This window comes from Heloderma suspectum, chromosome 4 (genome assembly GCF_057233095.1).
Source record: "Heloderma suspectum isolate Gila_16-S chromosome 4, 16-S_ref, whole genome shotgun sequence".
NCBI lineage: Eukaryota > Metazoa > Chordata > Lepidosauria > Squamata > Helodermatidae > Heloderma > Heloderma suspectum.
The window spans coordinates 97,975,164-97,997,469 of NC_139461.1; the positions used below are offsets into that span (position 1 = coordinate 97,975,164).

Genomic DNA, 22,306 nt, shown 5'->3' on the forward strand with positions numbered 1-22,306 from the left:
TAATGTTCAGGCATACCAGTTTCAGGCATCCCAGTTTCATAAGGAGCTCCATTTTATATGAGAACTGCAAAAAATGGACACAAGAGGTCAGCCTTGCCTCTGATCTTAAAATTAACTTGTTCAGTTTTTCCCCTAAAGTGGAATATATTTGTTTTTCAGGACTTCTTTTGGATATCATGAACACTTAGAGAACTTGTCAGATTCACTTGAAAATGACTGAAGCTATTTCTCCAAATTGGGACATAGCTTTGTTAATTTTGGAACAAATCCAAACTCACTAAATTTTCTCTACTGCAGCCTTTCGAAACATCTCTTTGTAAATAGATGGGGACTATAAACTCTGTCAGTTTGCACAGGAGCTGCTTTGAAAGGCTACCCTTAGGAAAGCAGCTTCTAGCAGGCAAAAGCCTACACCCTGCGGGCACCCTTGGGATAAATGGGTCCTTTGCAATGTATAGGCTTTTGTTCCTAGCTCAGTCTTCCCCAGAGGAAGCTCCTCAAACGAGGGCTAAACTGGAAAGTCTTGTATAGCTTAGATTTTAGTTTCCAAAGATTGTTTACATAAATGAGTGTGGCGAATTTTGCTCCATCTCTACTCAACACTGATTATTATTATATAGAATGAAAGGAAGAGCGTGTCTTGTTGAGTTTGCCTTGTACCTTGAATCATTGTGCTTGAGGATGACTTGTAATCTGAAGCTTGATAGCATGTATATGCTCAGTTTTTTTATCCTGCTTCTTGGAAAGCTAAATTTTGAGTCACTTAGGGTGCAATTCTATGCACGTTTAGACAGGAAAAAAAAGTCCTACAACTCCCCAGCAGGGAGTCGTTTTTTCTTTCTATACATGCATGGGATTGCACCCTTAAGTACTTGGTATAATCTTGGAAATGGAGCTCAATTTTTGTAATGGAATGGATGCCTGTCAAAATATTGTCAGGGTACCTGTATTAATGTATTTGTGTTTTAAAAGGATTTGAGATTCTTCACATACTAGGTGTTTCACAGGATTGTGTGGAGTTAACTGTATAACCCTTGCCACCCTCACTTTCTTTCTCCAGTCCAACCCCAGGGCCAGTCCAACTACAAACAAGCTGTGTGCTTGGACTAGAAGGCTAAGTCTAATGGAGCTATATGTGGAGGACCTCCCATTGCCGCTCCCAAGGCCTGTTGCACAGTGGCACGGTGTATTTTTTGTGCATCTGGAAATTGATGCAGATGTGTCTGAGGAGAGGACACTCTCTAGGACTGTTTGCGCAGGGGGAGGCCTCTGCATCCTGGACTTCACTTGCACAAACAGGGGTGGGATCATATCCTAAAAGATTACTTATTAGTGATGTACTAATAAGTGCACTGAAGACAATGTGATATGTACTGATGCTAGCTTTTATGTTTATTCCTGCACAGTAGAGGATAAAGATCTAACAGGACCATTATAATTATATAATATAATGCAGTGTAATATAATATTTGGGGGAATTCTTTGGGGAAAATTTGGTTCAGTTTTATTTTGGATGAGCTTAAGTTGTTGAGGCCCGAGGATGCGGACAAGGAGCACCTTTTATCAGCTGAGGCTAATATACCAACTACATCCTTATCTGGATAGAGATAGCCTAGCTGCAATTATCCATGCTCTGATAACTTTAACTGGATTACATGGAGCTGCCTTTGAAAACGGTTCGGAAACTTCAGCTGGTCCAAAATAGGGCAGCAATATTGTTTACAGGGACTGGCCAATGTGATCATATTATGCCAGGCTTCCAGTCCATGTCCAGGCCTGATTCAAAGTACTAGTATTAATATTCAAAGCCCTAAATGGCTTGGGGCCAGGTTACCTGAAGGATTGTCTCTTCCCATATACCTCTGCCCCGACCCTAAGATAAACTTCAGCTACTAAGTGGCTACTAGGAAGAGGGCTTTTTCTGCTGTGGCACCTTGGTTGTGGAATTAACTTCACAGAGTGGCTTTCCTGGCGCTAACACTGTGCTCTTTTCGGTGCCAGGTGAAGGCCTTTTTATATTCCCAGGCATTTTAGTTTTTCAGTTTCTGTTATAAATTTGGTATTGTATTTTAAATCTTTGCACTGCAGCTATGTTCCATTTGTTTATTTTTATTTTTTATACTGTAGTTTTAAGCTTTAAAAATTTTATATTGTACTTTATCGTCTTGTATTTTATAGTTTATTGTTGTGAACCACCCAGAGAGCGGTATAGAAATTTAATAAATAAATAAATAAAATCTTCATTATTTTAGTATTGCTTGTTAATGAGAACATATCTCTGTGTCTTATATATATATTTGTTTTTTCAGGTGAAAGGCCATTTAAATGTAGTGAATGTGGAAAAGCGTTTAATCAGAAGGGGGCATTACAGACCCATATGATTAAACACACTGGTGAAAAACCCCATGCCTGTGCCTTTTGTCCTGCAGCCTTTTCTCAGAAAGGCAATCTTCAGTCACATGTTCAGAGAGTACATTCGGAGGTAAATTGCACAGTTGATTTCAATGAATGCCAAGTACTTTATATCAAGATTTTTGTATCTATTTTCTGTGTTTCCACAATTTTTGTACCACTGGTTGTATGGGCTGATACTAGCTGGCATAAAAGCATACTTGTTTTGTTTTAGATGCATGTATAGATGTTCCTGGGGGTAATTGTAGCAAACTTACACAGCAATTAGATGATTGCCTGTGAAATTTTACATATAGGATGAAGATATATTTTGGGAAGGAAGGAAGTGCTTCCACGTTTCTTTTTACTCCTGCCCCTTCCATATCCCTCATTAGATCTCCTTTGTTTCAATGCAGCCCTCCAGTAATTACTAGTACTTGTCCTTTCTTTGTCAGACTCCATATTAGCTTCACAGTTGCTCTCCATTAATCACCTTTCTCTAATGCTCCTGGATATGTTTGGGGAGGGAGAAGGGCCTGCTCTGCTGATTGCTGGCAGCCTGCCAGGGTATGCCCTTCATCCATCTCCAACCATAGTTGGGACCATTGGTGGAAGGTAGTAAGGAAGTCTCAGTGATCATGGGACAGGGTTTAGAGAGGAAGAGGAGGGATGGTGTCCAATGAAAGGGGAAGGAATAATGGGGATTTACAAGTGAAAGGTACTTTATATATTGAATTGTTGTAAACATCCAGAGAGCTTCGGCTATGGGGCAGTATAGAGATGAAATAATAATAATAATAATAATAATAATAATAATAATTTAAAAGGTATGCAAGGAGAAGAAGGCATTCCAATTCCAAAACAACTATCTATGAAATCTCACAGGTAATAGTGCTTGAGATCACTAACTGAAGAACAGAAATATGTCTAGTTTCTTCTGCAGCATGCAAAATTAGATTTTACTGATGAAGGTCAGAAACTAGTTATATTTGGATTTCTGGTGCCACCCCCCTGTGTATAATACTGCTACAGTCCCCTGGGCCCACCTCCCAGGTGGCTCTACCACCAACCCAATGCATTTCTCCTTATATTCTTTCGGTTGGATTCAGTGGTGGGGCTGCCTGCCAGCAGAACGGAAACTTCTGGCAGAACTGATTTCCCCTTCCCCCTGAGTCCCTTGGTTTACTGGGTATGTTGGGATGGTTATGGCAAACAACATGCTAAGTGATATGGCTGACCCTTTTTGGACCTTTCTGGCTGGAGTTCATCTATAATGCAAATTTGACTGCTCTGTCAGCTGGGTAACAAAAAGGGTGTTTAAGTGCTACAGTAACGATTTCTTTATTATAATTACAAAGATTTAAGATTGAGTTTTACCTCTTCTCTTTTGTTCCTAAAGGTAAAGAATGGCCCTACATATAACTGTACAGAGTGTAGCTGTATCTTCAAAAGTTTAGGGAGCTTAAATACTCATATCAGCAAGATGCATATGGGTAGTACACAAAACACAACAAGTTCTGCCACGGAAACATCTCACATTACAACGGTAACCTTTACATTCTAATTTCTTTTGGTGAAAAGGAGGAGTTAAATATCTTTGCCCAGTTCTGTATGTTTTGTGTGCGCACGCACATGTGGGTGGGTGGGTGGATGGATGGATAGATAGATATACGTATATGGGTTGAATTCAGTGTTAGTGTTACTTAGAGTAGATGCATTGAAATGAATGAAATTAGTCATGGCTAATACAAGTCCCATTCATTTCAGCGGGTCTACTGAAAGTAGAACTAACATTGGATTCAACCCATATATGTGCGTTTGAATGACTAGTAAGTAGGTGCAGTATGCCTCTGTATATCAGTTGCTGGGAACATGAGTGGGAGGGTGCTACTGCACTCATATCCTACTTGTGGGATTCCCACAAGCAGCTGATTCACCACTATGGGAAACAGGATGCTGGAGTAGATAAGCCTTTGGTCTGATTTTGCATGGCTTTCTTTACTTATGTTTTTAGTAAAATAAACATATGATCTTATTATATTATTTTATTGATTATTGTAAACTGCCTTGGGAGGACAATCTAACGTGAAAGGCAGTTAAAAACCAATAAATAAATAAAATAAAACATGTAATCTTTAATTTCTCTAGATGGGGCAAAATCCACGAAGGATTTCTCCTCCTTAGAATCCTCTGAAATGGATGCATTTGCAGGAACTCACTGCTCTTGAGCAATTCTTATTCATTTCAGTGTTCCCTTTTAAACTTGCCTTGTAAAACAGATTTCCCTCCTGCTAAATCCATCTGTGTATAGAAGATCCAATATCTTAAATGGTTCACTTTGTATACCTGATGAAGTAGGCTCTTGCCTTTGAAAGCTCATGACAAGGTACATTTGCTAGTCTTTAAGGTGCTGCGGGAGCCTCTTGTCATTTTCGCTTCAACGGATTAACACAATTACTTTTTAAAAACAACTTTAAGGGTAAACCTTTCCTGAAAGCATGGACAGAGTTTAATCTGTTATTTTTCATCATTAGAGTAATATTGTGCTGAAGTTACACAAGTCCTTTTCCTTGATCTTCAGTTCAGATTCAGAATATTTGTTACTTTATAACATTGAGAAACTAACACACATTTACAAAGTCTTTCACAAGCGTGCCAATAGCCAGGGAATTAGCGAAGAAAAACCTGACACACTGGTTGGCACACTGAAAAAACCAGTGAACCAGAAATTCCTTCAGTGTTCCTTGCCTGCAAATCCAGACATGTGAACAGCAGTATTTTGGTTTTCAAAAAGATTTGACAGTTGTTAGTTATATACCAAAGAAACTAAGGACAGTGATTTTCTTTTCCTCGATGCATAATCTCAGGCAAAAAAATCTAACCCTGAGACAATTCTTTATTATAGTATGACTGAAGGTGGTATAGACACCTATGCTTACCTAACTACCTAGTATTTTACTATTTTACTTGTAGGTCTGTAACACTTGTAATCAGATTTATGAGCTCATGTAACCACCACACAAGCTCTTAAATTTTGTGTTTCTTCTTAAAGTGTTTAATGTATTCCAGTTGTATTCTGAGTCTTAGGTGTTACGTACTTTACATTGTGCGGTTTTAATGACCCCAATGACCACTTCGCAACTATATGGTTTTACTGGAAAAGGAAAGTGCTTAATGAAGGGGCAATTTTTTAAACTTGTAAATGGTGTAATGCATAATACCAGCCCCCAGGTCTTTTCTTCTTATTGCTTTCTTGGGATACATTTGACTCCCAAACTGGGTTGATACAGTAATTTTTTCTACTGATGGAGGGTTAATGTATTTACAATACAGTTGTTATAATTTGCCACCAACCTATACATTTGAAAAAGGTCCTCTAAAATTAGATAACTTCTATAAAGTGCTGCAGCTGAGTTACCCTAACATGATCCTAATTTACCTTTAAAACTTTAATATTTTTTTTTGTGCAATAAGTTAATACCTCTATTGTTCTTTTTCCATAGGATTCTGTGGCTCAGCCTCTGACATTAGCAACAGTTAATTTGTTGCAGCCTACTGATAATAAATGGAAGAACGTGAGTATTCAATTCTTAGCTTAATTGTGTGTCATTGTCATAGTATGAACTCACAGGTATCTGTTTGAAGAACTTTCCACCTCACTGTATGTGTTAAGGAGATGTAATAATCTCAGAGAGACTTTAGAGACCTTTCTGTGTTTTTTCAATTTGGGACCCTGTTGCCGTTATCCAATATGAGTAATCTTTGTGCAGCTTTGAAGAGTGCTGGATGATGATTGCAGTGGAAAAAGAATGCCCTAATCGAGTAACTAAGTTGTGCAGAGAGTGCTTGCATTGCATGTGTAGTAATGAACAGGTGATCAACATGGCCACCTCTGACTACTGATCGCCTACTTAGAAAGGGGCTGAATCCAGTCCAGTAGGTGGCTAGTGCTGTCAGAACTAGTAATATATGTGGCAGTTGAATAGGAGGGTGGTCCTCATGCAGATGAAAAAGAATGTCCAGAGCGTCTCTGGGTTGTGGCCAGTATACTAGTAGGAGAGCATTGCCATTATTCATAGCAGTTTAATACAGAGACTTAGTAATGTACAAAACAGGTGTATCTTTCTTTTAAAAACTCTTGAAAAATATAGTCCTATGTGTTTGTATGTGGCTCCTTGAAGCAGAATATTTTTATAATAAAAATTATACTTATAAATTTTAGCCATAGTGTTGAAATGTATCTTATTGCCTCTTGAATATTTAATATGTTTTGTGGTTATTCTTCAAATATTTAATCAATTGGCCTTCTTTTGTAGGATAAATTAGGTTGCCAAAGGGAAAAGCAGGCTAATATGGATGCACAAAAGAGATGAACGTACTTCAGATTTATTTTGTCCAGGATGTTTCATTTATAGTACCTTGGAAATATAATTACTACAGCAGGCTTGCAAGTTCCATTTCATACATATTTATCCCAGACATTTTATATTCAGAAACCAGCTAGTCTTTCAGGCTAGAGATTTACTTAGCATAAGTAATCAAGGTTCATTATTAATCAGTGTTCATCTTCCTGAAGAAGTCTCTCCCCCACACACACCTTATCTGAATTCTGCTAAAATGTGGGTAGGACTGCTCTTTGCTAGAAGTGGGCTTCCGTCAGTAAAAATCTATAGTGGTAACTAAACTAGGACTTCTGAAACCTTGCTAACAGTGAGCCATCCTAAGTCCAGAAAGTACATGGTTGAACCTTTGTAGTGTAAGACAAAATTCAGGCAAAGAAGCAATTCAGGCAATCCAGTCCCACATCTAGTCTTGGCATAAGATATGGCTAGAACAGATTTGTTCAAGGGTTCATGGTTCTTACAGGACATTCTACAAATTTTTGTTAATTGTCTTTTATTTTTCAGATTTTGTTAAGTTTGCAGAACCTCCCATATATTTCTTCAGGCTTTACGTTTGTGAACCTGTTTCTTGGGCACAGACTTTAAAGGAAAGGATCCAGAGAATGAATCAGCTAAATATTGTGCCCAAGGGGGCTTTAGGCTTGCATCTATGTATATATTTATTTAAGTAAATTTTTACCTTTCCTTATCTCCAGAAGATTGCCAAGGCTGCCAACAATATGAAATACAAAATCAATATTAAAAAATCTGGATTGGAAAAAATAAACTGAAAGCAGATGGAAATAGCAGATAAAATACCACTAAATTAACCAGAAGAATTTAAAGAACTCTTACGGGAATAAATGTGCATTCACAAGGCATTGAAATATTATTAAAGAGGGTGCTTGATGGATCTCCTGGGGTAGAGGAATCCATAAACTGGATGTGGTCACAAGAAGGCACTCTTGAGTGTTGCTGCCAAATGTGTCTCAGGTACAGGCAGGATACAAAGAGAGATTCTTCAGCTGAACTTAAGGAATGGGCAGACTCATACAGGAAGAGGTATTCTGTAGGTATCCTGGCCACAAACCATTTAGGACTTTAAAGCTAATAAAAAAGTACCTTTAATTGAGCCTGGAAATGGATCTGTAGTCAGTGTAATTGGAACTAGTGAATCAAATGATCTAGTGGATTGACCCCTGTCAGAACTTCAGCAGCAGGATTTGAACTAGCTGACATTTCAGTAACTTGTGGCCCATCAGATATTGTTGGAATGCAGTTCACATCAGCTCTACCTGATAGCTAATGGTGAAGGGATACTGGGAGTTTCAGGCCAACAACATCTGGAGGGCCAGAAGTTGGGGGGTGGGGCTGTGGCTCAGTTGTACAGCACCTGCTTGCATGCAGACGGTCCCAGGTTCAATCCCCAGCATCTCCAGGAAGGGCTGGAAAAACTCCTGCCTGAAACCCTGGAGAGCTGCTGCCAGTCAGCATCGACAATACTGGGCTCAATGGACCAATGGTCTGACTTGGTATAAGGCAGCTTCCTATGTTCCTAAGTTGCCCACACTTGTTTTAAGGCCATACGCTCATAGTGTATGTTCAAGTACTCCAAATGAGCAGTTACTAAGGCATGAGTCACCATGGCCACCTCTGTACTCTCTAGGAATGGACACACCTGCCTATGCTGGACAGACATACTCCTGGACTTAAGGAAGCATGGAGGCAACGTGCACAACTGAAATAATTAAACAATAAAAAACAATTTAAACAGACACCAATATTAGACAAATAAAAAACTACAGGGCAACATAACGTTAACCAGTGAACCAATTCTTTAAATCACAGACAGACCTAATGCTTTGAGGCTTTAGTTCACTGGTAAAGAGGGGGCCAAACAAACTTCCTGGCTAACAGAGTTTCACATTCTGTGTGCCATGACTGAAAAGTCCCTCTCATGCATCCCGGTCAGTCATACCTCAGATGCTGGCAGGACACGCAGAAGTGCCTAACCGGATGATCTTGGTGAATGGACAGATTCATATGGGTGAAGCAGTTGTTTAGGTTGTTGTTGTTGTTGTTTTTGTTGTTCAGTCGTTCAGTCGTGTCCGACTCTTCGTGACCTCATGGACCATAGCATGCCAGGCCTTCCTGTCCTGCGCTCTCTCCCGGAGCGTGCTCAAGTTCATACTCATTGCATCAGTGATGCTATCCAGCCATCTCATCCTCTGCCGTCCCCTTCTCCTTTTGCCTTCAGTCTTTCCCAGCATCAGGGTCTTTTCCAGGGAGTTTTCTCTTTGCATTAGGTGGCCAAAATATTTGAGCTTCAGCTTCAGTATCTGTCCTTCCAATGAGCACTCAGGGTTGATTTCCTTTAGGATTGACAGATTGGACCCCCTTGCAGTCCAGGAGACTCGTAAGAGTCTTCTCCAGCACCACAGTTCGAAAGCATCAATTCTTCGGCGCTCAGCCTTCCTTATAGTCCAGCTCTCACAGCCATACATTACTACTGGGAAAACCATAGCTTTGATTAGACGGACCTTTGTCGGCAAGGTGATGTCTCTGCTTCTTACTATGCTGTCTAGGTTGGCCATAGCTTTCCTCCCAAGGAGCAAGAGTCTTTTAATTTCATGGCTACAGTCACCGTCTGCGGTGATCTTGGAGCCCAAGAAAATAAAATCTGTCACAGCTTCCATTTCTTCCCCTTCTATACACCAGGAAGTGATGGGGCCAGATGCCATGATCTTCGTTTTTTTAATGTTGAGTTTCAAACCAGCTTTTGCACTCTCCACTTTCACCCTCAACAAGAGGCTCTTTAGATCCTCTTCGCTTTCTGCCATTAGGGTGGTATCGTCTGCATATCGGAGGTTGTTGATAATTCTCCCGGCAATCTTAATTCCGACCTGTGATTCATCCAACCCGGCATTTCTCATGATGTACTCTGCATATAAGTTAAATAAGCAGGGTGACAATATGCAGCCTTGTCGTACTCCTTTCCCAATTTTGAACCAATTGGTTGTTCCATGTCTGGTTCTTACTGTTGCTTCTTGTCCCTCGTACAGGTTTCTCAGGAGACAGGTAAGGTGGTCTGGTATTCCCATCACTTTAAGAATTTGCCACAGTTTGTTGTGATCCACACAATCACAGGCTTTAGCGTAGTCAATGAAGCAGAAATAGATGTTTTTCTGGAATTCTCTTGCTTTCTCCATGATCCAGCGAACGTTGGCGATTTGATCTCTAGTTCCTCTGCCTCTTCGAAACCCAGCTTGTACTTCCGGTAGTTCTCGGTTCACATACTGCTGAAGCCTAGCTTGTAGGATTTTGAGCATCACCTTGCTGGCATGTGAAATGAGCGCAATTGTGCGGTAGTTTGAACACTCTTTGGCGTTGCCCTTCTTTGGAATTGGAATGTAAACTGACCTTTTCCAGTCTTGCGGCCACTGTTGAGTGTTCCAAATGTGTTGGCATATTGTGTGCAGCACTTTAACAGCATCATCTTTTAGGATTTTAAATAGCTCAGCTGGAATACTGTCATCTCCGCTAGCTTTGTTGTTACTTCCTAAGGCCCACTTGACTTCACTCTCTAGGATGTCCGGCTCAAGTTCAGTGACCGCACTATCATGGCTATCAGGGACATTCAGATCTTTCCTGTATAGTTCTTCTGTGTATTCTTGCCACCTCTTCTTAATCTCATCTGCTTCTGTTAGGTCTCTGCCTTCTTTGTCCTTTATCATGCCCGTCTTTGCACAAAACGTTCCCTTGAGATCTCCGATTTTCTTGAAGAGATCTCTAGTCTTTCCCATTCTGTTGTTTTCCTCGATTTCTTTGCATTGTTCATTTAAGAAGGCCTTCTTATCTCTCCTTGCTATTTTCTGGAACTCTGCATTCAGTTGGATATATCTTCCCCTTTCTCCCTTGCTTTTCGCTTCCCTTCTTTCCTCAGCTACTTGTAAAGCCTCCGCAGACAGCCACTTGGCTTTCTTGCATTTCTTTTTCTTTGGGATGGATTTCGTTGCTGCCTCCTGAACAATGTTATGGACCTCCGTCCATAGTTCCTCAGGCACTCTGTCTATCAGGTCTAATCCCTGAAATCTATTCCTCACCTCCACTGTATATTCATCAGGGATATGATTTAGGTCATACCTGAATGGTTTAGTAGTTTTCCCTACGTTCTTCAATTGAAGCTGAAATTTTGCAAGAAGACGCTAATGATCTGAGCCACAGTCAGCACCAGGTCTTGTTTTTACTGACTGTATAGAGCTTCTCCATCTTTGGCTGCAAAGGACATAATCAATCTGATTTCGATATTGACCATCTGGTGATGTCCATGTGTAGAGTCGCCTCTTGTGCTGTTGGAAAAGAGTGTTTGCTATGATCAGCGTGTTCTCTTGGCAAAACTCTATTAGCTTTTGTCCTGCTTCATTTTGTACACCAAGGCCATGCTTGCCTGTTATCCCGGTGATTTCTTGACTTCCTACTTTAGCATTCCAATCCCCTTTGATGAAGAGGACATCTTTTTTTGGTGTTAGTTCTAGAAGGTGTTATAGGTCTTCATAGAACCGATCAACCTCAGCTTCTTCGGCCTCAGTGGTTGGGGCATAGACTTGAATTACTGTGATGTTGAATGGTTTGCCTTGGATTCGTACTGAGATCATTCTGTCGTTTTTGAGATTGTACCCCAGTACTGCTTTTCCCACCCTTTTGTTGACTATGAGTGCTACTCCATTTCTTCTAAGGGATTCTTGGCCACAGTAGTAGATATGATGGTCACCTGAATTAAATTCGCCCATGCCTGTCCATTTTAGTTCACTGATTCCCAAGATGTTGATGTTCAGTCTTGCCATCTCATGTTTGACCACCTCCAGCTTACCTTGATTCATTGTTCTTACATTCCAGGTTCCTAACCAATATTGTTCTTTACAGCATCGGATTTCTTTTCACCACCAGACACATCCACAGTTGAGTGTCCTTTCGGGTTTGGCCCAGCTGCTTCACTCTTTCTGGCACTACTTGGAAATACCCTCTGCTCTTCCCCAGTAGTATATTGGACACCTTCCGACCTGAGGGGCTCATCTTCCGGTGTCATCTCTTTTAGCCTTGTGATACGTTCCATGGGGTTTTCTTGGCAAGAATACTGGAGGGGGTTGCCATTTCCTTCTCCAGTGGACCACATTTTGTCAGAACTCTCCGCCATGACCTGTCCATCTTGGGTGGCCCTGCACAGCATAGCTTATGGCTTCACTGAGTTACGCAAGCCCCTTTGCCACAACAAGGCAGTGATCCATGAAGGGGAGTTGTTTAGGTACTGCGGTAATAAAGTGTTTAGGTCTTAAAGGGGAATAGCCAGCACTTTGAGTTGCAGCCAGAAACAAACTGGAAGCCAGTGCAGGTAGCACAACAGTGGAGTAACATGCTCCAGCAAATTTGTACCAGACAGAACTCTTGCAACACCATTTTGTACAAGCTGAAATTTCTGAACAGTCTTCAAAGGCAGCCCCACAGAGAGCATGTTTCAGTAATCCAGTTTAGACACTTGTGCTTGTATTTAGAAGAGGTGGAAGACCTTTTACTTATTAATATATATTATCCTTTGTATATAGTTATTAGGGATCAATCCTTGGGTCGGATATTAGAGAAAGATGTGGGGAGGTCTGTCCATGAAACTTATCTAAATGCAAAGACTGCATGTTTTCTATTTGTACTAATTGATGCTAGGGAAAAATTAAAAGGGAAATACTGCACCTTGCCAAGAAGGTTCAGAATTTTAAGTTCATGATAGCTTTTATAAAATTTTATTTGGGTTTGTAAATTTTATTCATGTTAACTTGTGTTAAAATAGGGACAAATAATTCTTTTTAATAAAAGGAGAGTGCAGTATTCTGTTTGGCAGGGCTAGTGCAAGGTTTCTTGCCGCCGGAGATGAGAGAGAAGACATGCTGATGCATTGTGCTGTCTCAGCCCCCTATCCTGCCCCCCCCCCTTTACCTTTGCCACTGCCATGTCGGCTCTAGAGAGAGCCTTGCAGCTGGAACAAGTGGCTGTGGGAGTTTGCATGGGTCTCATGAAACCCAGGCAAGCTCTTGCAAGAGCTATGCAGCTGGAAGGAGAGGGTGGGGGCTTCTCTAGAAAACAGGGCCACCCACCACTCTCTTGCTACAGCAAATGCCACAGTAGGAGAACAGCTGGCGGGGCTCTCCAGAGCACTCACTGGAGGCTGCAGCAGCACGCGCTCCTGGTGGGGAAGTGGGAGTGGCGCAATTCGCTGCTCCTCCTGCTCTGCCACTTGATGCAGGTGCCTCACTCTGCTTCATGGGCGGGCTGGGCGGGCTGTTTGGTATGGGAACATCCACTATGGAGTATGTGTCCTTCTATTGCTTGAAAGGCAGGAATCATGTGACATAGTTCCTTTTACTGTTTTTTCCCCCTTGTTAGCCCCTCCTCCGTTTTGTTTCTTGCTTTTGTTTGGAATGGAAGCTAGGCACCTTTCCTCTATTTTGCTTAACACAGGCCCTCCTAACTCCACCTCCCTATTCCCCAAAAGCATAATCTTACTTCTGTGCTCTTTTCCTTCACTACTTTTCCTCTTTGCCCCTTTTTCCTAAAAAAAAAGAACCTTTCCTCTTTTAGTAGTCTCTTCTCTTTGCTTCTCTTCTGTGTCTTCCAGCAAAGTGCTAATAAAAAAGCAAAGTTCATTAGATTCACCAGGACGCAAGTTGCAAGGCAAACTCCTGCTGTGAGTCATCCCTCTGTGAGTGTAACCAATTAATTGAGATGAGAGTCCTAGCTGCTCATTAATAGACCCCTCTAATCCTGGCTGCTGTAATTGCGTAAACTTAATCTGCCTAGCCGGGGCACCCTCAACATTGGATGGTTGAAGTTTATTGTTCCTCAAAGAGACCACCATTTCTGGAGCCTGCCCTAACTCTCAGGACTCTGCAAAAGTGGTGCTGTTGCTTGTGAGAGGAATGAACAGTATGCCTCATTCCAGCCAGCAGATGGCACAAAATAACTAATCAAGTTCTGCTCAGTCAACAAGGAAGTTTTTGAGCAAAATGTTGATGCAACACTAATTTTCCAACCCCCTCTGGACTGGGTAAGGGCTACCCTGAAGATTTTTCTGGGAAATCTCCATCTGATTTTCCCTTATTCTTTTTCCAAAACGACTTGGTACAGAAAATAAATGAAGTAATCACTGCTGGTATTTCGTGAGAGCTTCAAAAAAGGGGGGAAATCTAAATGCTCTTATAAACAGGGCAGGCATGTTTTCTCCTCTTTCTCCAATTCATTCCCTCCTCTTAGTAGTAATGGGGGAAGGGGTCAGGACCCTGTCAAAGTCCAAGCAGCCTTCAGCATCTCAGCACTACTCCTCTGAGAATCTGACTATGGATCCCTGGACCCATATCTTCTCTCAAGGGGCTTTTTTTTCTAAATCCAAAGCTCTTCCCACTCAAAATCTGTGAAGAGTCCATAGCTACAGACCACCATTGTGACATAGTGACCAGGAGACAGTTAATCGGGACCCATCCTCTCCTGGCCCCACAGATCGTGAGGAAGGAAAGTGGTCTGATGGATCAGTTGATTTCATAATTCTAGGTAGTTTTAATGATGTTGACTTTTTACTTATATTCTCCAAGTCTGTGCCTTCTATAAGTTTTTATCTTCCCACTCAAGTCTCAGCATCTTCAGTGACTAGAGGAGCATTAGTTTTTCCAGACACCAGAACCCCTCAGAAAGCCATGCCTTTTCCAGTACCCATTAATGACATAGTTAAATATGAATGGGCTGCATCTCTAAATGGTAAAATTTGTAACAGTTTGTTTATATGTTAGAACAACTTGCTATGGAGAACATTAAGGTTTCTTTAGTGGATGCTGCTACCTTATTATCAGGGTTATAGGACCTAAGGATGGAGACACCCCTTTGAGGGACTTGGGTGAGAGACACTCGGACTTAGTTCTGAAAAAAAAAAAGCCCATGAGGCAGCCACACCTGCCTTGCAAGCAGCTTATACTATCTCAGTTCTTGCGAGAACTTCCTCATTGTGGTTAGAACATCTAATTCCTTACTCTCCTTTAGACAGGCAGCAAAGACTGTTCTGTTCAGTCAGGCTTTTAATGTTCAATGTGTTGCTGCTCTTTAATTTTGATGCTGCTCACACATTTTATTGTATGAGTCTGTTCCTTTATTCCTTGGGTTTTATATGAAGTTTTAATGTTTTATTGTACATTGCTCCAAGTGCCTGATAGGTGGATAGTGCGATTGAATAAATCTAATCAATAAATGTTACTCTAGATTAAGTACAATTTTTCTATGCTCTTGGGAGGCCTTAATGTCAGACCAATGGGTCCTACAAACCATCAGAGATGGATACAGTATAGAGCTGCTAAGGATCCCACAGGACCAGTTCTGCCCATCCCTTACCTCTTGCTCCCCTGAGAAACAAAGAGTCATAGAACTGGCCATTGTCCGCTTGCTAGAGATAGAGGCAATAGAACCAGTCTATCCCAATCAAAGTTTCTCTGGTGTCTGTTCATTCTTCTTCATGGTCTCTATGCATCACACATATGATTTCAGAAACTTCTATAGCTGAGGAGTTTTGGTGGAGACCCTTCCTCCACTGTCCCAGTGCACACGTCCCTAGCGGGTTCCCGCTTATTCCCTCAGTTCTCTTGCAACTGCCATTGTGGTAGCCTTGCAAGAGAACTTATCCTGCCTCAGTTAATACTGAGAGTGTTTTTTTCATCAAAATGCTGAGATTTTATTCTTCCGTTCAAAGTTATTTCCTAGACCTCAGGGCAGTGGAAAAGGCCATTCGAGCATTCGAATTGGACCTGGTGGGCAGACTGGTCCAGGTCACCTAGGACAGTACCACAGTGGTTGCATACCTAAACAAGGAAGGGGATACGAGATCGCTTCCACTCCTCGATCTCATGTTAGAGATTTTTTACTGTTGCCTACCGTGTCGGATTGGACTGGTCGCAACCCCCTGGCTGGCATGAACAATGTCCTAGCAGACCACCTCAGCTACACTATGCTTCCCAGGAATGGGAGCTGAACAGGTTGGTTCTGAGGAATCTATTTCAGAATTGGGGCTCACCAGGTGTGGACCTGTTCCCTACTCTGGGCCATGCTGTGTCCCAGATCTTCTGCAGTTGTGCGGGCTGCAGCAAAGGGTCCTGGGAGGATGCCTTTGTTCTGAAGTGGAAGGGAGCATTGTTCTACCTCTTCCTGCCATTCCCGCTGATCGCCAGGGTTCTGGCAAAAATTGTGGCTGATGGTACTCTCATATTTCGGTGGTGGCACTGCTAGGGATGGTGTGAGGTCGGTACCATTGCCTGCTGTCGCATCCATCACTCCTCACCAGGGAGAATGGCTGGATTCGGCATCCAGACCTCCACATAATGGCGTGTCTCTGCTTTTCACCCACCTGTTGAGGAGGTTTTAGTTTTCTTGTATCCGACAGCGAAAAGATTTTTAAAGGGATCAGGAATTTGCACCACCAACTCGCTCTTCAGTACCTAGCTGGAGCATGTCTGTGGTGCTTAAGTTGCTTTCATCCAAGACTTCTAAGCCATTGGCAACTACAGACCCGCACCTACTTTTATGGAAGATTGTGTTCTTGGTGGCTGTCAAGTCTGAGTGACGGGCTTGTGAACTCTGTGTACTCAGAGTAGACCAGCCCTATCTCAATTTCCACTGAGACAAAGTGGTGCTCCAACTTGATCCTACTTTTATGCCAAAAGTTGTGTTGCACTTTCATTTAAATCAGGACATTGTTTAGCCTGCTTTCTTTACTTCCCCCATCTAATGCCACTTAGAATTGACTCTGCACACCCTTGCTGTCAGTTGTGCCCTGCCCATTTATAAATTGAGGACTGAACAATTCCGGCTTTCAGCTCACGTCTTTGTCTGCTATGATGGCAAGTGCAAAGGCCAGCCTCTCTCGTTTCAGCACTTTGCGTCCTGGGTTGTAAAAACTATTAAACTATCATATCGGTGGGCTGGACTCAAACTGTCTGCCCCAGTCCAAGCTCACTCTACTCATACAGAAGCAATGTTGGTCACATTTGATAGGGGGGTTGCTATCCCTGAACTGTGCCACGTTGCAGCCTGGTCAACACGGTCTATCCAGACATTACAGACTGGATGTTCAGGCTAGAGCTGACTGTGTCTTTGGTCATGCCATCCTTTCTTCTATTTTGTAATAGGACACCAACTCACCACATAGTAAGTTAGCTTGCTACTCACCCATATGTGATGCATAGAGACCATGAAGAAGACAGTTGCTACCAGTAACTGTAGTTCTTCGAAACTACAGTTACAGGTAGCAACCTATCTTTGTGGTCCCAAAGAAGGGAGCGGATTGGTGTGTGATTATAGATCTTACATGTCTCAACAAATTTGTAAGGCATCACAAATGCTTCATGGAGACTCTGGCTACCATCTGAGGAGCCCTTCACCAAGGGGCTTTTCTTGTCTCCATAGTGAAGCATAAACCTTCACTATGGAGATTTGGATTGTCCAGGGTTCATGGTCAAAACAAGAGGTAACTCACAGCATAAAAGTTCTCAATGATTCAGAAGCAGTTGGATCTGTCACCCACAATGGATCTGTTCACCTTGCTTTGCAAGAGTTGTTTTTTTCCCTCAAGATACCAGACAGAGGGAGCAGAAATGAAATATGCTCTCTCATTGAGCTAGCCCTCAGATCTGTTAAACGCCTTCCCTCTGACACAGCAAAACTTCAGGGTCCTGCACAATATTTGCTCAGAGCAGGCTTTCAATGATACTGGTGGCACCATGCTGGCCATGACATCAGTGTTTCTCAGAGATTCCCCAACTTGCATCACCATCCCCCTGGTTCCTACTTCCAAGAATGACCTGCTCTCACAAGGCCCACTCCATCACCCACATTTAGCATAATTCCACTTAGCCACCTGGAAACTGAGCAGACATCCCTCCTAAAGATGGCTATCTGTAGGAACTTGTCAATACATTACTGGCATCCAGGAAGCAATTTCACAAACAGAGTCTACGATACATCTTGCAAAGCATTCATTTGATGGAACAAGAAAAAGATGGTGGATTATAGGAAGGCAGGCATATGAGAGGTACTGGACTTCCTAGAAGGCGGGCATACGAGAGGTACTGGACTTCCTAGAAGTCAGGTTTCTTCACTTTCCTATATACTACCCATACTGGGCTCCAGACCACTAGGGTCTCACCTGCATCTCAGGCAGGCACCCCTGATCAACCTAGCCATAATACACAGGCACCTGCATGCTATCCTCTGGGCCGTTTCAAAATCACATTCAGAACCTCTTTAATTAGTATCATTTGTTTCCTATCCCTGAACATGGTGTTTCTCATAGCCATCATTTGTGCTAGACTCCTTGTCAGTTAGATAACATCTATTTTCTGCAAAGGCATTCCCTTCCTCAGAACATATCTGTTGTTTATCCTGAAGGTGAACTTCATTTTTCACAGGTTCCAAGGATTTGTTCTCATCTTTTGTCCTAAATCTAGTAATCCTTCTGCGCATACCTGGCAGAAGCTAGACTTTAGAAGAGTACTTAAGATCTACATACAGTGAAGACAACCGTTACGACAGTTTATTCATATCTCTGCACCCCACCTACTTGGGGAAGAAAACACAATAGATTAAACCCACTAGCACCATAGATAAAATCCTGTATCATTCTGGCTGAGTACTTGACCACACTTCTACACTTAACAGTCCATTCCACCAGGGCAGCTGCTGCTTCAGTAGTGCTATTCACAGATAAAGCATAGCTGAAATATACCAAGTGGCCACTTGGTCCTCAGCAAACACCTTTATGAAACATTACAAGATAGAGATTTAGACCTCCGCCAAGGCAGCCTTTGGGAAGAGGGTGTTCTCCTTCCATCTTAGGGCAGTGAGCTAATCCTCACAGGGTTTTAAACAGTTCTTGCACATCCCACATTGGATGCCTCTTATGACAAACAGGAGAATGGAACATTGGTACTCACCATTAATGTTATTTCTTTTTGATCTGCAGAGGCATGCGATACCGCACTGTTCAAGAACAGGTGGCTACTCGCATATACATATCTGCTAGACTAGGGGCAGGCAACTTGTAGGTCAAAACATCTGAAGAGCCACAAGTTGACAGCCGTTGTACTAGACATAACTATCACTCTGCACCAGTTCATTGCTTGCAATTGATTCTCTGCTTGCTTTCTCTACAACACATGAGCTATTTTTCTTCTACAAGATGAAACAAAATGGAGAAGGGGCCAATAGAGGATAGTCAAACAACCTGTGTCACATGATTCCTGCCTTCCAAACAGTAGGAGGAGACTAACCCACACTGGATTTGTACACCAAATAGGATCCTACAGAGACTACCAATGTTTGTCACAGAGTTTCAGAATTTTACATTTGTTTTATAGAATTTGGTTTTGTTTCTGTTTTATTTATGCTAATGTGTTACTTTTATATACTTTTATACAGGTATGTAGTTTCCTTTGTTAAACCTGTGCTTTATAATGGTCTGATGACTAGATACAAATAAACAAAGCTGGATCTTTACAAAATGCATTGTTGAAGGTTGCCCTCAACACTTCCGGGGCACAAGTGGGCTCCTTAAACATAATCAGTAAAGTCTTCAGATTTGATGGTCAGCTTCAATGCTGGAAGTACCAATGTGAGCGACAAGCTTGCCTCTCTGTGCGACCTGTGGAATACGTTTACCAAACTCTCTCTCACTGCTTTGTACCATGTGAGAATGTTAGAGCTGATGAACAGTTAGTGTCTTTCACTAGAAAAGGGAAGGTCCCAGTATAGCATAACTTTTTTAAAATTTGCAAGTGGTGTGAGACTCAATAACTTCCACTAGGTATTTTATTTGTATCACTTTATTCTATTATATTTGATCCCAATGTCAGACAGATATAGTTAATTCTTCTATCATTGATCCTAAAATTATATACAGGATAGGAGACTTGCTGTACTTCATTAGAGGTTTCTCCAAAATATAAGTCTCATACTTGTACAAAGTATGCTGCCATGTTTTAAATAAGATATGATTGAATTAAGATCATAAAAATAAACCATGTTTTTCAGAAGGTCTCATTTTGCATAATTAACCATTCAGGCTGCAATCCTATATGCATATTTATCCGGAAGTAAGTCCCATTGAATTCAGTGTGACTTACTTCTCACTAGGCAAGTATAAAATTATACTGCATGGTTTACACTTTAGTTTGAGAAGGATGCTTGAATTTTAGATTACAGGATTAGACCCCCCAGTAGGGCAGAGTAGTCTTTAGTGACAACTTTGAAATATTTCCTTCTCCCACTTCGATTACTGAACAATGTAAAGCAATGTCATGCTAAAAAATTAACAGTGAAGTTCCAAATGTTGCATAATTTTAAATTCCTTTACAGATCGTATCTGTATATTCAAGGCTATATTTCTTTTACCTACAGACAGAAAATCCAGTAACTTCAGTTTCAGGACATCAAGGTCAACAATCTGTAACTGATGTCATTCAGCAGCTCCTTGAGTTGTCGGAGCCGGTGGAAAATAATCAGTCCCAGCAACCCGGTCAGCAACTCAGTATGGCTGTGGGAATCAACAGAGACATTTTGCAGGTAGGCTAATTTATTTTGGATCCTGCCCACTCTTTTTAGCAGGTGGAAGATCCATGCTTGAGATGGAGGGATTCACCCAGGAAAGCCAAACAATACTCTAGGTTTCCTAAAATGTAGTGAGTGGGCCAACCGATTTCCCTCTTGCACATATTCTCTAAAACTCTCCTAAAATGCCTTTTAAAGTCAAGCTGCTAGAGTTTCCTGATGGCTGAGAATAGTAGCACATCCTAGCTGTGAGCCTGCTTTAGGACAGGAAGGTTCTGGATACATAAGGCTGAAAGTCAGTGGTCCATGATTGCTTTCTTCCTCCCTCAAACATGTTCCCTGCACCTGCCTTCCCAAATGAAGAGCTAAACATAGGGAATTGTTGCTTGGTGTGAGGCCACTCAGGAAATCCTAGGATTGCACATTCTTGTGGGAGTTCTGTCAGCAACTGCTGGGTCTTCCTTCCACATGCCTTCATGCTTTACTGCACAAAACTGTCTGATACCTCTATCTTCAAGTTTAATGTGAATGGTAACGTAGAGGAGAAGGAGAAAATATAAATACCCACTTAAGAAGTAGTGACATTGTCTGATAGAGATTTTAAAAAAGAAACAGTACTAATAAAATCTGATCGAGCAGCAGCTTTTTACTGAGTCAAACTGAGAATGTTTTCCTATTTCTGGAGAATAGAAGCTTAAGCAGATTTCCAGTTGGTTGTGGATTGAAATTGTTAGGAGTTGTACTCTGATTTTTTGCAAGCTGAGATGCAGCTTTTGTTACATTTCTAAATACTGTACTAGCATAACAAGTTACTTTTTTTTCCTTGTGTGTAATGGGTGCATCTGAAGACTTATAAAATGTTCAGATTCAGTTAGAAACTTGATTGAAATAATCCAAATAGAATTACTTGATTTTTTTTAACTATATGCTAGCCTAATTCTTTGGCTAAGGCTAATTGGAAACTTGCTGTCACTTTAAATCATTATGTTTTTCGCAGCAAGCCTTGGAAAATAGTGGGCTGTCTTCAATCCCAGTATCAGCAAATGCTGATTGCAATGAAAGTAAGACTCCTCCAAGTCAGGATGAAAATGCAGATGTACAGAATCTCTCCAGTCATCAAGTCGACTCCAGCAGTGCAGAACAAGTTAAAGAGCAAGAAAATCCAGATAAAGTTGAAAAAAAAGAGAAAAGGGTTCTGAAGAAAAAGTCTCCATTTTTACCTGGTAATAATGAAATTGTTCATTATATTAATGACTGTACAGCTATTTACTGTTCTTTATCAAACCCATTCTCCCTGCTTGTCACCATCCAGTGGTCCAGACACTAGTACATTCCTCTCCATCCATGAGGAGACAGGTTCTTTTAAGAAGAAGGATTTGGCTGGGGATTGGACCAGGATGCACCCTCCCACTTCCCCTCTGGAGCTCACCTTTCTCTTGCCCCTTCAGTTGGAAGTTCCAGGCCTGGAACTGAGGAGTCAGTTTTGTCCTCTTTTAAAAACCAGATGGAAGAAGAACATAGGACAGAGAAAAAAAAATAGTTGGATGCAGCGTACCAGCACAGAACCAGTACCAGCCTTTGTTACTGGCTGCTTTTTGCACAAAAGGAGGCTCAGTTAATCTTGTGCTTCTTTCTCAACCCCCTTTTGTCCTGCCTAGAGGTCCAAAAAACTCAGAAGAGTCGAGTTGTGGTTGGGCTCAGAGTCTCAGTTCTTGCACATGCATGATGCCCCCCCCCCCCCCCGCCATAATTGCAGGACTTAACTTTCCCATTCATTGATGGTTGTACCAGGGAGTCATTAGGGCTAGGGAGGACTATGCAATCCCAGCATTTCCAAGACTTGTGCATACTAGCCTGGTGGCTAGAGGAATTACATTGAGACTCCACTGAACCAATGCCGGTCTATTGGT

General features: G+C 41.7%; 1 protein-coding gene across 7 annotated transcripts in view; it reads left to right on the forward strand.

Moving 5' to 3' along the window:
• Nucleotides 1-22,306, forward strand: part of ZNF236 (zinc finger protein 236) — a 107,282-nt gene that overhangs the window by 14,691 nt on the left and 70,285 nt on the right. For 6 of the 7 annotated variants that reach the window (XR_014790193.1, XM_084850028.1, XM_084850033.1 and 3 more), the window contains exons 6-10: nt 2,310-2,482; nt 3,791-3,937; nt 5,895-5,966; nt 20,247-20,411; nt 21,394-21,619. Coding sequence is in view for 6 of the 7 variants with exons in the window: in XM_084850028.1 (XP_084706154.1) it covers nt 2,310-2,482; nt 3,791-3,937; nt 5,895-5,966; nt 20,247-20,411; nt 21,394-21,619 (783 nt within the window). In the remaining variant the exon portion in view is untranslated. The other variant, XM_084850034.1, reaches the window with a different exon arrangement.